General features: G+C 55.3%; 1 protein-coding gene across 1 annotated transcript in view; it reads right to left on the reverse strand.

Moving 5' to 3' along the window:
• The window catches only part of SRRM3 (serine/arginine repetitive matrix 3), a 61011-nt gene that overhangs the window by 26103 nt on the left and 20535 nt on the right, over positions 1–14373 (reverse strand). Inside the window, 2 exon segments of the mRNA XM_070483938.1 lie at positions 7464–7565; positions 13778–14042. Coding sequence (XP_070340039.1) covers positions 7464–7565; positions 13778–14010 — 335 coding nt within the window. The 5' untranslated portion in view covers positions 14011–14042.

The following is a 14373-nucleotide window of genomic DNA, read 5'->3' on the forward strand; positions in this document are numbered from 1 at the left end:
TGGCTCACACGGTGCCCCTCCCAGATGGAGCCTCAGCCCTGGTTTCAGCAGAACTGCCCTCGCTGCTGGGTGCTGTTCACCTGGCTGGCGCTTTCCCGGCCCAGAGCCAGGGAGGCCGGGGCGTGGGCGGCGGAGCAGTAAGGATGGGACATGAGCTTTGCAGTCACACAGACAGGTCTGAGTCCAGGCATGACCATGCTCCCTGGTCCTTATCTATCCACGGAGGAAAAGAATATCCTAGCTTTGAGGCCAGGATTAAGGAAGCGTCTGTCTATGAAGCTCCTGACAGGAGGCCTGGCCTGGGACTGTTGTCCCACACATGGTTGCCATCCTTAGACAGAGGGACCTCTGTCAGACTCTCACACACCAACACCTTCTCTTCCTGGGAGAAAGGTGGTTGTGACCCATGAAAGGGAGACGGAGCAAGAAAGGCAGACCACAGCTACAAGGTGACAGTTGTCAGGGACAAATTTCCAGCAGAGACCCACTAATCGGCTCTTTGAAGACTGATTTTGTATTTAAAACAAAAGAGAATGTCCCCCGAATCTGACACGACTGGCCAGCCTTGAGGCCAATCTCAAGAACGCCATTCAATTCTCAGATGCCAGCCTGGCCCTGGCAGCTGGAAGTCGCACAGGTGGCAGGAAGGTTTTTCTGGTGTGATGGAGGCGAGGCTCCTGTCATTCTCCTTGCCCCCAAAGAGCCAAACTCCCCCACATCCCTTCCTTCAAATCTCTCTGCTCTTCCCCACGCTCCTCTTCCTGGAGCCTCCTGCCTCCTGTCTCTGAAATCTCCAACTCCCCGGCCTGTCCAGCCCCCCACCCTCCCCGGGCCGTCACCCCCCACACAGCCCTCAGCCACACAAATGCCTGACACATAAAACACAGTCTTTAGCAAAACTTAAGGGTCCCTCCAACATTGTGTGGGTGAGCCAATGGGTGGAAGGAGCTTCCGTTTATCCTGACACAGAAATGATGGAGGTTATTTACAACATAAAATAGCTTTGTTTGGGCTCCGCCTTCTGCAGGAATCCTTTCTTGCCTCCTAACGACAGAGCTCCCCCTCTGCCCCACCCTCCCTCACTGAGCATCTGGCCTCTGTCACTGTCCAATCCCTTCTGGGAGGTTTACTTGGGATCTTGTCTGCGGGGAGCATTGAAAGACAGGCATAGGGCTCGAGGATCAGGCTCAAGGAGTGGCACAAGGCCTCAGAACCTTCTGGTAAGGCTTGGCCTGGGAGTTCCAGTGGTATAAATGGGCCTAGGGTTAGGGTTAGGGTCTCTTGCTGGTTGTGTGCATAACGGTACCACTACATCTGCTTCGCAGGCTGTCCCAGGGCCAGAACCCTGGGTTCTCCTATCCTGCCCTTCCTGGCTGGTAAGACCACTAACACTAAGGTCCTCTAATGTCTAAATACTCTCCACAGTTGACAAATCCCATTCAGAGTCACTTCCTGACTTAGAGAAATTGCACCCCCCCCTCCCCCATTTTACAGATGAGGAAACTGAGGCCCAGAGAGGGAAAAGAACATCCCTTATGGTTTTAGGACCTTTGAGGAAAAGATGTAAGTTCAGCAATGCGGTTGGCCTTGAAAATTCCTCTGCAAACAGGCCAGCCCTTGAATCAGCTGGGCTTCCCCGCTGTGGGTGTTAGCTCGGCCACCCCTCCCTGCTTTGTAGACAAGGTGAGGCTGTGTGCACTGAAGACTAGGTTTGTTCAATATCTCCTGCTCTTAAGTTTATATCTGTGATGTAGTTTACTCCTCGTCACGTCTGTGGAATAGGCAGGGGAGGCACGACTCCTCTGTGACAGAAGAAACTGAGCCACACAGAGCTGACCAAGGCAGGCCCCAACAGAGTGCACTACAGAGGGACCAAGAACGTCTGGGACACGTGTTGGAGCGGCCACCATGGGCAGAACTCCGACCTGGGTAAAGACCGCCCATCACGTGCTCTTCTTCATGCCCGTGGCTTTGCTAATTAACGGGCTCTGTTTCCCATTAGCCAGGAGCCTAATGGCCAATTGACAGATGAATGAGTCCAGACAGAGGAAGGGCAGGACGCCAGGGACAGGGCTGCCCTCTCTGCTCATCACTCAGCCCTCATGCCAGACCTACCAAGGGCCGGCTGGGGTGGGGGTGGGGTGGTGGCAGGAACAGGGATGCGTCAGGCCTGGGGCCTCTGTCCTAGCTCCTCATGGTGCAGGGTAAAAATATGGCACGGTATGTATGACAATAATAACTAACGCAGGTCTGGGCACTTTCTAAGCACTTTATGTATATTTATCTCATTTAATCGTTTAATGCTCAGAACAAGCCTCTGACATGGGTACTATCATTAATAGTCCCATCTTATACATAAAATAATGAGGCATAGAGAGGTCACACTAAGGATAAAATTAGATGCATAGAAAAAAAAAGACTGGAATTTGCTCACTGTATTAGGAAGTAACTTATGAATATTGTTTTACATGAACCCTCTCTCCCAAACATTGTGTTATATTATGTAACTATGAAAATAATCATTCTTAAAAGTTGTCTGTTAAAGTGGAAAAAAAAAAAGAGAGAACATGGGGCTGGCCCTGTGGCCAAGTGGTTAAGTTCCTGCACTCCGCTGTGGCAGCCCAGGGTTTCGCCGGTTCGGATCCTGGGCACGGACATGGCACCGCTCATCAAGCCATGCTGAGGTGGCATCCCACATGCCACAACTAGAAGGACCCACAACTAAAAATATACAACCATGTACCGGGGGGCTTTGGGGATAAAAAGGAAAAAATAAAATCTTTTTTTTAAAAAAAAGAACAGATAGCAGCCACAAGTAAAGAAAACATTGTATATATGCCAAAGAGGAGAAGATTTTACTTTTGTCCTGGAATATGGGTAAAGTGATTTTTAGAGGCAGCCTTGGATGATGGGGTGTATTTGGATCTGCGCAGAAGGGACTAGGGTGTTTCAGGCTGAGGGCCAGTCTGAGCAAAGGTGTGGAAATGAGAATGTGCAGGGCATAGCTGGGAACTACCAGTGGGTCGGGGTGGCTGCTGTGTGATGCTGGAAGTGAGAGACCAGGCTGGATCTAGAGAGCCTGGAATGCCATCCGGGGAGTCCAGACTTGATTGTATGGATGGTGGGGAACCTCAGGGGGTTTCGGGGGCAAAATAAGACTCTCTACATCAGTCAGTTTCCAAGGACAAAAGCGTGTCTTCTCTCAGTGTCTCTGGGACCTCACTCCTGCTCACTATCACCTCTCCGCCAGATCAGTGTACCAGCTGCCCCACTGTTCTGCAGTTTCACTCATCAGATCCACTTTCCAAAGGGGAAAGTCCCCATCACCTGTCTGACCACATCACACCTCTTGAAAACTTTCCACTGGCTCCTGCCATCTTTGGGATCACATCCAGACACTACAGCAATATGATGTTCTAGTAACCAGGATGGAGGGCAGACTGGAGAGGACTCTGTCATTCAAAATAGCTGATTAACTAAAGGAAAGATGATGCCTGGGGACAAAAAGCCCTGGGAGTGGCCCTGCTTCTGTTGAGACTCTTTCCTGAGTGGGAGGTGTCATGGCTCTTATAGTACATGGAGGGTTAAAATCAGACAACCCCCACCCCCTCCTCCCATGGTGGAGCCATTCAGCTGGCTCTGGTCCTGTCATCTCATTCTAAGAGGGCATTGAATTTCTCCATGTCTCAAAATGCCATTCTATGAGGGGGGTGGGTTTCAGCGCTAAGAAGCCAGAGGCGTGAGCACAGGGGCTGCCCAGTGGTCAGAGGGCTTCAGAGACTCCCAAGAGAACCCTACAGTTGGCAGAGAGGGTGGAGGCAGCCAGGCAGAGGAGTAAGTGAAGATCAGTTTAGCACCATTGCCAGGCAAGTGATCATGAGGATGATGGTTGTTGTGGACTGAATGTTTGTGTTCCCTCCCCGGATTCATATGTTAAAACTTTAATCCCAATGTGATGCCTTTGGAGGTGGGGCCTTTGGGAGGTAATCAGGTCATGCGGTGGAGCCCTCATGAATGGAACTAGTGCCCTTATAAGAAGAGATGTGAGAGCTCACTAGCTTTCCCTCATGTGAGGTTACAAGAGGGTAGTCGTCTGCAACCTGGGAGAGGGCTCTCACCAGAGTCCGACCATGCTGGCACCAGGATCCTGGATTTCCAGCCTCCAGAACTGTGAGAAAGAGATTTCTGTTGTTGATAAGTCACCCAGTCTATGGCACTTTGTTATAGCAGCCCAAGCTGGCTGAGATGGTGGTGGTGCTCATTCAGTAGCGACGTATGCCTGCTGTGCGAGCCACTGTTCCTCACGCTTACATTCACGCCACATTTAATTTCCTCAACAATCCTGTGAGATAGGTGCTGACATCTCCACTTTATAAATGAAGGAGTGGAGGCCCAGAGAAGTCAAGGACCTGCCCAAGTCACACTGCTGGGGTGTGGTGGAGCTGGGATCCAGAGCCCAGGGGTTAACGTTGAACTTAGAGGTTTAGACACGTGGGATGTCTGATGCCAGAGCCCACACCATCCCTCCACTACCCGACACTCTGAGCTAAGAAGTGAAGACCCAGTCAGACGCCAGGTCGACCGGAAGGCACACAACCAGCTGTCGCCAGCCCTCTGTCACCTCTCCGCCTTGGGCCTTGGGTTCAGCACCACAAACAGCTCCTCTTAGCCCGGGAGTAATCCAGGCTGCCTCAGCCTCCTTAGCTTGCCGCGCTGTTGAGAGTGGTATTTTCACATTATTTTAGGCTGCCTGAGCTAGAAGAAGCCTCTGATCCAACCCCTCCCCTGTGTAAAGAAGGAAACTGAGGCTTCAGGGAAAATTAGGCAAGCTGCACTGTTCTAGGCACCAGAAATACGGCAGTAAACAAAAGTGTTACAGATCTTGCCTTCAAGGAGCTAACATTCTAGTGGGACCCCAGGATTCCGCCTGGTCTATAGTGCCCCTGCCTCCAGAGCAGAGCTGGGAGACTGGCCGCCGAGTCTTCCAGACACTGCCTCTTCTAAGGAACTCTTCCTGACTGACCACTCTAGCCTCTCTTTTTCTCTCTCTTCCCCTACTGAACATGGGCAGGGCCTGAAGGATAAACAGTTCAAGTGACTGCGTTGTTTTTTCTTGTTGAGAGCTGCCAGTAATTCCTGGTTTCAGGTTGGAGGTTTGTGGTTCCACCCAGAGAACAGGGGACATGTCTTTCTCTCCTCCTCCCCCTCATAGCACCAGCACAGGGTTAGCACAGGGCACAAACCCTCAAGGACTTTTCTTATGATGATGGACACTGCAACCTCTCCATGGCATATTTCCCAGGGTGTTCTGGTTCTTAAATGCATCATTCATTCATTCAAGGAAAGAGAAGATCATTCAAGATCAAGAGAAGACTACCAGAAAAGACTCGAGAGTCATTCACTAAGAGGAGAGAGTTCCAGCAGGGGAATGGACGAGATCCTCCAGGGAGAAGAGGGGAGGCAAATGTGAGGAAGAGACTTGAGGACACGAGAACCCTGGAGGAACCAACATCTGGGAAGTGGACAGGAATGAGGGAGAGAGCAGAAGCCATCAGAGGGGCGGGAAGAAACTCTGAGAAGTGCATCTTGGAAGCCAGGAGGAAAAGCAGGTTTCCGATGGTGGCATGTACCAGAAAGAGGGCAGGCCTGCAGAGAAGCACGGGGCATGCAAAGTAGGACTCTGGCGGCCATGGGAGAACAGGTCACGGGAGTCGTGGGAGCGGAAGTCAGATCTCCATGGCTTGAGGAAGTGGAGACAATGCGTGCCACACCCTCTACAGAAATTTGCTTGATAAAGGAGAGGAAACTGTGGCCTGGGAGCCAGAGGGGAAAGCAGAGTTGAGGAAGGACAGGAATTAGATGAAGAGGAAGGAGCCTGGGAGAGTGAAAAATGGCAGGCTTGAGCTGGAGTGGGTGGTTCTCGCTGGAAGGGCCCGGAGAAGGGGCAGGTAGAGTCCAGAGGATGGAAGAGGAAAGGGCGGCTGATTTTCCAGAGGAGCTCTGGGGAGGTTTGGTCAGACAGCCAGGACCTCCTGGGTTTGGAGGTGGTGCCGGCAGCAGCGGGAGGATCTGGTTGTCGGAGGTTTGAGAAGGAATAGAGGGGCTGGCCCTGCTCTTGGGGGAACCAGCTGGGCATCACTGAGGGGGAAGGTGCAGGAGTTGCTGAGGAATGCTGTGAGTTCTGGAAGGCTGCAGAGAAGGAGGTGATGGTGGCATCAGCTCTTCCCACCAGGGGGGAGGAGAGAGCAGGCCAGCTGAGCCTGGCTCCCCCAGATCACCCATGAGGCCCCCACACAGCTGGGGCTGCCCTGACTCTGCTTTTGCTCCAACCAGAGCCAGAGGGGAGGTTTAAGTGGGGTAGGGTGGGACTCCCCCACCCTTGGAGCCCCCAGCAGTCCAGACGGTCTGCAGAAAATGCTTCCCTGCTGCCCATCAAGGGCCGTCTTCTCCTACGATGCTGTTTGCCTTAAGACAGCGGCAACAGGAAATCTCTCCAAAGGCGCTGTCTTCATTTTATTTTTGTGCGAGTAAAGGTGACAGGGATTTAGGGCCTCAGCAAGATGCCCGCTCCCCAGACTAGTCCTACTCCGGAGGAAATGACCCGCAATCACCGTAACCTCTCACCCAGCCTCAGTTTCACTTCCAGCTGGAGAAACATGGGATGCCAGAACTGGGCAGGGAAGCAGGCTTAGCAAGGGAAAGGCCTATCTGAGTGGATTCGACAAGGCTCCCTGAGCGCACACTGCCTGCCATCCAGCCAGGCCCAGATGCTCGCACTGACAGGCTGCCCCGCCCTCCCACAGCAGCCTGCTCCACTGTGTGTGGTTTTCAGCAGTTCCCAGTTCTCCTCACTCTGAGACCAAGTCCGTCTCCAGATGACTTCCCTGTCTGATCCAAAGCCCACCGGGGGGGCCACAGCACACGTGCGCTTCCTGTCCGAGGACAGGGCCCAGATGGGACCCTCACAGAGCCCTGCCATCTTTGCCTGACAAGCCTTTGGCCAAGTTACCAATGGCATTTGGTGTGTTGGCTCTTCCTTTCCAGAGTATGTGCTTCCCCTGGAGCCCATTTTACAGGTGGTAATGATGGGGGCAGAGGGACTAGCCTGGGGTCATACTGTCAGCCTGTGACAATGCTGGGGTCAGAACAATTCTGAGTTTCCTGGTTTTCACCTCAGGATTCCCTGAGCTGAGATCTGGGCTGCCTCCCCTGCTGCTGGACCATAGATAGAACATGGGGTGGCAGGGAGTTGGGGTCCTTCAGTGATGCCCGGGCGCCCAGTGGCCCCTGCCTTGTGCCTGAGCCAGGCCAGAGCTTCTGTGGACAGGGCCCATGCCCTCTCCTCCTCTTCCTTGTGCCCTCCAGCCCGCAGAGGGAGCACTTGAAAAGGCCCCTCTGGCACTCTGCTGCTGCCTGAGCCTGCACCCTCTCCCTCCCCTGCCCCTACAAAGGTGAGCACTCACATGTGGCCCCCAGGCCGGTCCTCCCTGGTGAGCATTCCTTCCTTCTCCATCAGCATCTGCCGGAAAGTCCTGACCTTCTGCCGGGTCTCCTCCTCTGAGTACCTGTGGGGGCACAGGGAAGGTGAGGGCTGCTCTCTTGCCTGTGGTTCCCTCTCTGCCTGTCGCCCTCCCGAGGGCACTTTCCAGCTTGCAATGACCTGTCCACAGTTACACCACCGAGCAAGGCTCTCAGCACTGGGGATGCTCAAGACCTACCCATTTTGCACCAAACCAGCCAACCAACCAACTACACAAACAAATGAACAACCAGTCAAACAAACAAATAACCTTTTTCTTTTTAGGAAGAGTTCCCAGAGGTGGGGAAACCTACGAGGGGAGGCTGTGCCCTTCCTCCTGGCCCTCCTCCACCCTCAGGCCGGCCTCTCTCCCACATCCAGGCTGCAGTCACTCTCTGGAGACATTTTAGGGCAGAAGTGGGAATCTTCTGCCCTCCTGGCCTCAGGCACATCTGTTCCCCAATAGCCTTGGGACGTCCTCAGAGTATCCCCACCTCTGCAAGGTCAAGGCTGCCCAGTGGTTGCCCAGGATCATACATAGATCCATTGCCTCCTGGTTTGTGTGTGTGGGGGGGCGGGGTGGGTGGATGAAGTCTGGGCCTTGAGTGGAAGCTCCTGATTTCTCTCCTCCCCTCTCCTTCCCTCCCTGAGCCTGGTCTGGCTCCTCATCCTTGCTCCCACACCCTGGGGTCAATTGTCCTTCTCTCTCACTGCACGACTGTGAGAGCTGCTGCCCAGGCCTCCCAGCTCCTCTGGCGTTTCCCCTCCAGCCTGTGTCCATGCTGCCACCCTGGGTGGGGGGCGGTGTGCGGGGAGGTCTATGCTTGTCCAGCCCCTTGTCCTGTGCCTGGCATGCAGCAGGTGTCCAGTGTCTGACACCGAATGGATCTTAGGCTCCTAGACCCCCTCTTTCCCCTTCCTGGGCTGCAGGTCGGTCATTCTCCTCTACAGAACACATGGTGGCAAAATGGGAACGGGGGTCCCATCATGTCTCTGTCATCCGCTCACCATCCACTCTCTGTCCACACAGCAGCCCAGCCCTCCCCACTCAGCCTGTCCATGAAAATGGTATGTTGTTCCCTCTCAGGGGCCCCATCTCTTGTCTCCCTCCTTTGCGCCTCCCTCATTCCCTCCCCTCCTTCAGCAAGCACTTGCGGATTGACTCAGCCTTTTTGGAGAGCAATTTGGCAATTCTTTTCAAAAGCCTTAAAAAAATCAACACATCCTTTGACTCAGAAATTAACTTCCAGGTTTACCCAGTGGAAATAATCATGGCTGAGCACAAAGATATGACTCACTGCATGTTTACAGCAGGACGGATGCCCCTGACCAGGTGAGGTGCGAACGTGTGTGTTTCCATAGCAACCTGTCCCTCCTGGATCCTGGCAGGTGGTTCATGTGCTAGTCAGTATCTGTTGGCTCCTGTGTATCCTGCGCTGGCCTGGGAGTTCCCTGAAGGCAGGGACCTTATCTGTCTGGATGGCCATTGTGTCCCCAGCATCTGGCACCTTGCCTGCCACATGTGGCATCCAACATTTTTTGACAAATAAGTGACTGGTGATGGAGGGGCAACGAAGAGTTTGAAGGTTGGATTTTCATTTTGGAAAGGTGGGTCTGGTGGCCGCGTGGCTGGAGGAGAGGGACCTGGAGGCAGAGAGGCTGGCATTGGGCTACTGCAGGGGTTCCCGCAGAGATGGTGAAGTCAGAACTAGGACTGGTTGAATATTTCATGGGGTTAGATGAGGAGCACTCCCTGCTCCTTAACCAGGTGTCCCCTGACCCCCCGCTAAGGTCTGTCCCTTTGCAGGTTCAGGCACCGTGTGGCCCACCATAGGGAGGATTGAAACTTGCCCGGCAGGGGGAGGGGCTCATCTCTTCCAACCCCCCACCCTCACCACAGGGGTGGGTATGTGTGTGGCTCAGGCCATGCTGTGCTGACACCTCTAACCCAGTGTCACCAAGCTCTGTGTCTTGGCTCATAAGTGTCCGCCTCAGGCCCTATTTAGCCTCAGGCTCAGGCATTTGGCCAGAGGTCCCTTGATCTTGCTTGTTAGGCAGTGCAGAGCCCTCGGTCAGCTGCGCTGGCCTGGTGCCCAGGAAGAAGGGTTGATGGCCCCTTTCTGAGCAGTGGAGGCACAGAGGAACTGCTCTCATCTCACTTTCTCCCCAGGAGACCAGCTTGTTATTGACATCAGCACAAACAGCACAGGCCCTTCAAGACTGCCCAGCCCCTGACTCCTAGACCCCTGGGAGGGAGACATAGGCTGGCTGGGTCATTGGCATGGGGCCCTGGGCCTGGTGGGGTTGGGGAGGAGACGGCCCAAGACCAAGACTGGGCCAGATCTCCAGATGGGTGGAAGGGCTTCAGGCCAGGCTCCAAGCCCCCATGCCTGGAGTCTTATGGAGCATGAGAGGCTGGGAGGGGAGAGTAAAGCTCAGTTTCATGAAGACCTGGAGCAGGACATGTGCAGGAACTTACGTCTCATCCCAGAGCCGGCAGCTCTAAGGCAAGTTGACTAACTCCAGCATCTGCCATTGGGGGCTGGAGATGCTGGGGTGTACGGTCTCAGAGGCTTGGGGAGGACCCCTCTATGCCCCAGGGCATCTTGCTGGGAGAAAATTGGGACCTAGGGATGACATCTGGTTATTGGGCATAGCAGTCTCAAGTGCGACCACCACCTATGAGTCTCCCCTCCCCTCATATCTCTTGAGGTCAAGCCTCAGCTGAGGTCACATGGGACAGTGATTGTGGGGAGAGGCAGCAGAGCCCAGCAGTTCTGTGTTTGAATCCTGGTACCCCCACATTCCAGCTCTGTGACCTTGGACGAGTCCATACACTTCTCTCAGCCTTAGCCTCTACATCTGTGAAATGGGCTAGTAACCTGCCTTGCACGGTTGTCATAAGGGTTAAGGGAGATGATGCATATAAAGCACTTTGCACATGCCTGGCATACAGTAGGTGCTCAATAAATGGTATTGATGGAGGATTACTTGTCCCAGAGCAGTGGGGACAGAGGATCTAGGCATCCCAGGCTTCCTGCCTTTTTCCACCCCAGATCCCCGCCAGGTGAACGTGGTCCCAGGCCGAGAGTCACCTGCGCCCCTTCTCTCTGCTTTCCCAGGAGGCGAAGTCTGAGACAGAGATGGAGGCTGTAGTGATGGAGGTGGCAGTGCCTGCCAGCTGAAGACCAGGGAGGAGCCTGGCTGGCCAAAAGTCGAGGCCTTGGACGGGAGAGGGGGATAGGGAGGGCAGTGATGTCTGTCTCCGCGCCCCAGACTCCTGGCTCAGATGCTCACCCAGCCAGTCTGGCTCCCTCCTCCCCACTCCGCTCTGTGGGAAGGACGTGCCAAATTCCTTGTTGCTTTGCGGACTTCCTGGCTTGCCCTCTGGGGCTGGGGTAGGGGGAGGCTGCATTTTAAAAGAGGTCCCCAGAGTGGAAAATGTTTAATTCTGCCTGTCTTTGCCCGGACCCAGCACTTCCTAGCTAATTGCTTCCTTGGTTGTTAATTTGAACTTCACCGTAGCTCTGAGCGGGGCGGGGTGGCCTTCCTCTTCCTATTTATTTTACAGGTGAGGAGACGGAGCAGGGAGAGGCTCAGAGCTGCAAGCCCAGCCGTCCCAGAGCCGGGGTGGGAGCTGTCCAGCATCGCGCCCGGCCGGCTGGGGCCTCCGTCCCTGCCCCCACCGTGATTGCCGGCTACACGCAGAGGCTGCCCGGGAAGGTGACTCCAAATGCAGCATCAATCAGCAGTGAATTAGCCGGCCATCCATCAATATTAAGGGAGGGATTGCTTTTTAATGGGGCCAAAGAATGTGTGTTCCTGTGACTAGTGGGAATATTTGTCAAATGCCTCAGAACCTGGTAAATAAATGTGAATGAACCAGTGTTTCTAGAAATGGATATTAATGACTGGATTTTAGAATAGGGCAAGGGTCCCTTGTGTTTGTGGAGCACTTTCTGGGGACTGGCTGGGGGCGGGGGAGCCCTGTATGTGCCTTAGTCCACAGGACTCAGAACAACTCTCTACTTTATAGGCGAGTAACTGTGGCTTGCCCAAGGTCCCAGGCCAGGGCTGGAAGCCTGGATTGTTGGGTTTCAGAGTGGCTGTACCTCCACTGATCAGTCTGCTGCTAAGGGGTAGGGAGGGGAGGGGGATGGTAATTTGTGGGGATTCCAGCCTGAGGACCACCTCCAGCCAGGGCTTGGGTGGGGAAGGGGCCCTGAGTGAACATCTGGAGACCTAGTGGGGCCTTCCCAGAGGCATGGGTCCTTGATGCCGGGGGACTGACACCAAGGACATGGCCATATGCCATCTCCCTCTGCTTGTGGCTGCCCTCATCTGATAATGATCCCCCTGGGAGCAGTGAGGGGCTTCTGGAGGAGGAGGAGATTCAGCCAGGGGGAGGAGGCTTGAGGAGGGAGAGAGGTGCCGTGAGGGAGGGGCCTTAGAGCTTCCCAGAAACCATGGGGCTCTGCAAGGGGGAGGGCTTTCAGAAGGAAGGTTCCTGTGAGGAGGAGAGGGCTCAGTGAGGGGAAGGGGGCTCAGGAAGGGGTGGGGCTCCATCAGGGGAAGGGGGCAGTTTCTGAGAACAAAGCACAGAAGGCTGGCCCTCTTCTCTCCCAGTTATCCCTCCTGTCCCCCAACCACGCCCACCTGCCCACACTCCCTTCACTCCTGGAGTCGCCCAACTCATCAGGATTTGCAGGTATCATTACGGTCTGGGGTTCTCTCTGCAGGAGGACACTCCCCTCTCAGCCCCTACTCAACTCTGCCCCTGGGGATCTCATTTCCTCTGCCCACTTCCACAGCTCATCAAACCTGTTCTCACCACCAGCTGGAGGCCTCCTTTCATCTATCTTCAGCAGCCTTCCATCCATCCATCCTTCTCTGCAGGGACCTCCCCACCCCTACCTGTTCCCCAGCTGGAGGTGAACACCAAGTCCCTGTGCCTTAGTCTTTTTCTTACAAGTGGCCCTGCCTGGCAACCCGTTGGGGGCCCTGGATCCAGGCCTAGCCTTGGCCCTGCCTTCCTGATGGCCTTCAGCAGGTGACTGTCTCTGTCGCGGCCTCAGTGTCTTCCCAGGCTCCACAGGGACTGTGAGCCATGTCTTGGCTGCTTCCTGGGAAGCCCAGGAGGCCTGGAGGGACTGACAAAGGTGCAGCTTGGAAGGACCGCTGTGCACAGGCTGTCTGCCATGATGTGGCTCCAGGCCCCACTGCTCTGGGCATTTCTGATTTCTCAGCTCACTGACAGGGCCAGTCTGATGAGCCAGACCTGCTCCCCACTTTGACTCTCTTAACAGCCAGCCCGCTGGTTTCAGAGTACTCAGGGTAGATGCAAGAAGGAGCCTTGGGACAACCAGCTTTCCTTGGAGCTGCACAAATGGGAAGCCTTTGTTCTTCGTTTCTTTGCCTCCAGCTCCATGTGTGAGAGCTGTCCTGTCTCCTCTGGACTTTCAGGGGAGGTCCCTAAATCCTTACTGACTGAGCAAGACACAACCTTCTCAGCCTGATGAACTCCTACTCACCCTTCAAAGCCCACTCAAATGTCTTCTCTCAGAATCTCTCCTCTGAGCTCCTGAAGCACTTGGCCCTCCCCTGTCCTGTCCTACAACCACGATTCTGATCTGTCTTATGGCGGAGTTGGTCCTTAACATACTCGTTTTCCTTCTGAGATGGGGAGGGAGCAGGGGAGCGGGGGCCGTCTTTGAGGAAGTGACTCCAGTCCGGCTCTGGGGCCCAGCATTGCCCAGCACAGTGTCTGGCACACTTGTGTGCCTCTCTGGCTGGTTCTGAACTAGACAGAGTGAACCTAAGCTCGTGGGTGTGGCTGCCGGCTGGGAGTTCTCTGCTGAAACCACACGCGGCCCTCCCACAGAGCAGGGAGCCACTGTGCTTTCCTGCCTGGCTGCGGCACCTGCTTGGCAGAGACCCGGCAGCCTGAGCCTCTCATTTTATAGAAGGGGAAACTGAGGCCTTGCGCTGTCATTGATGTTGACATGCCTCTCTCCCCCAGAGGACAAGATGTTTCTGGAAGGCATGGACTGTGTCTCCTTGGTTTCTGTGAATCTGAGCTCAGTTCGGAGTTTGACAAAGAGCCGGCGTTCAAGACAGCTTATTGGTTGAATAAACAAAGTTCAGCGGGGCTTGCCATGGTTCTACCCCGCTGGTTCAGACTCTGGCGCTTTGCCTGACTGGCTCCCGGGTCCCAGCGCTCCCGGCCCCGCCCCCGCCGGCCAACCCCGCTTGGCTCACCCCTGCTCCTCCATCATCTCCTGCAGCTCCATGCACTTGAGCTCTACGCGCCGCTTGCGCTCGTGGTCCAGGATCTCGCGGTGCGCACGCTTCACCAGGCCCGGCTCCGCGGCGCGCAGCTCCTCCTCGGCCCGCGGCCAGGTCCCGGAGGAGGCGCCGGGCTGCGGGAAGCCGTTGGCAGCGTCGGGCGGCGACGGCATGCTGGCCGCCCCGTTGTTCACGGTGGAGGACATGGCGGCTGGCCCCGGAGCCGCTGGCCTCGGCCCTGTGGGACAGACATGGACACCAGGCGGGATGGTCACTTCTCGGTCACCTGCTAAGCTCCTCTCTGCGCGGGTTAATCCTGGAGCTTTAAAGGCCCACTCACGGCTCTAATCCGCTTCCTCTCCTGCTGCAGAGGGGCTGCCGGCCCATTCGCACCTTTGGGTCACACCTCAGGGCACGAGGGGGAATTGGACCCTGGGCTTTCCCCATCTGTAAGGTGGGTGGGTGCAGGCTGGACTTGATGGCCCCTGAGGGTGCTTAGCGTCATCTCCAGGGACCTGGTAACCCGCTAGGGCAGCCCTCTCTGCCTGTACCAATTCCCAGGCCTGAGC

The sequence above is a fragment of the Equus asinus genome, chromosome 14 (genome assembly GCF_041296235.1).
Source record: "Equus asinus isolate D_3611 breed Donkey chromosome 14, EquAss-T2T_v2, whole genome shotgun sequence".
NCBI lineage: Eukaryota > Metazoa > Chordata > Mammalia > Perissodactyla > Equidae > Equus > Equus asinus.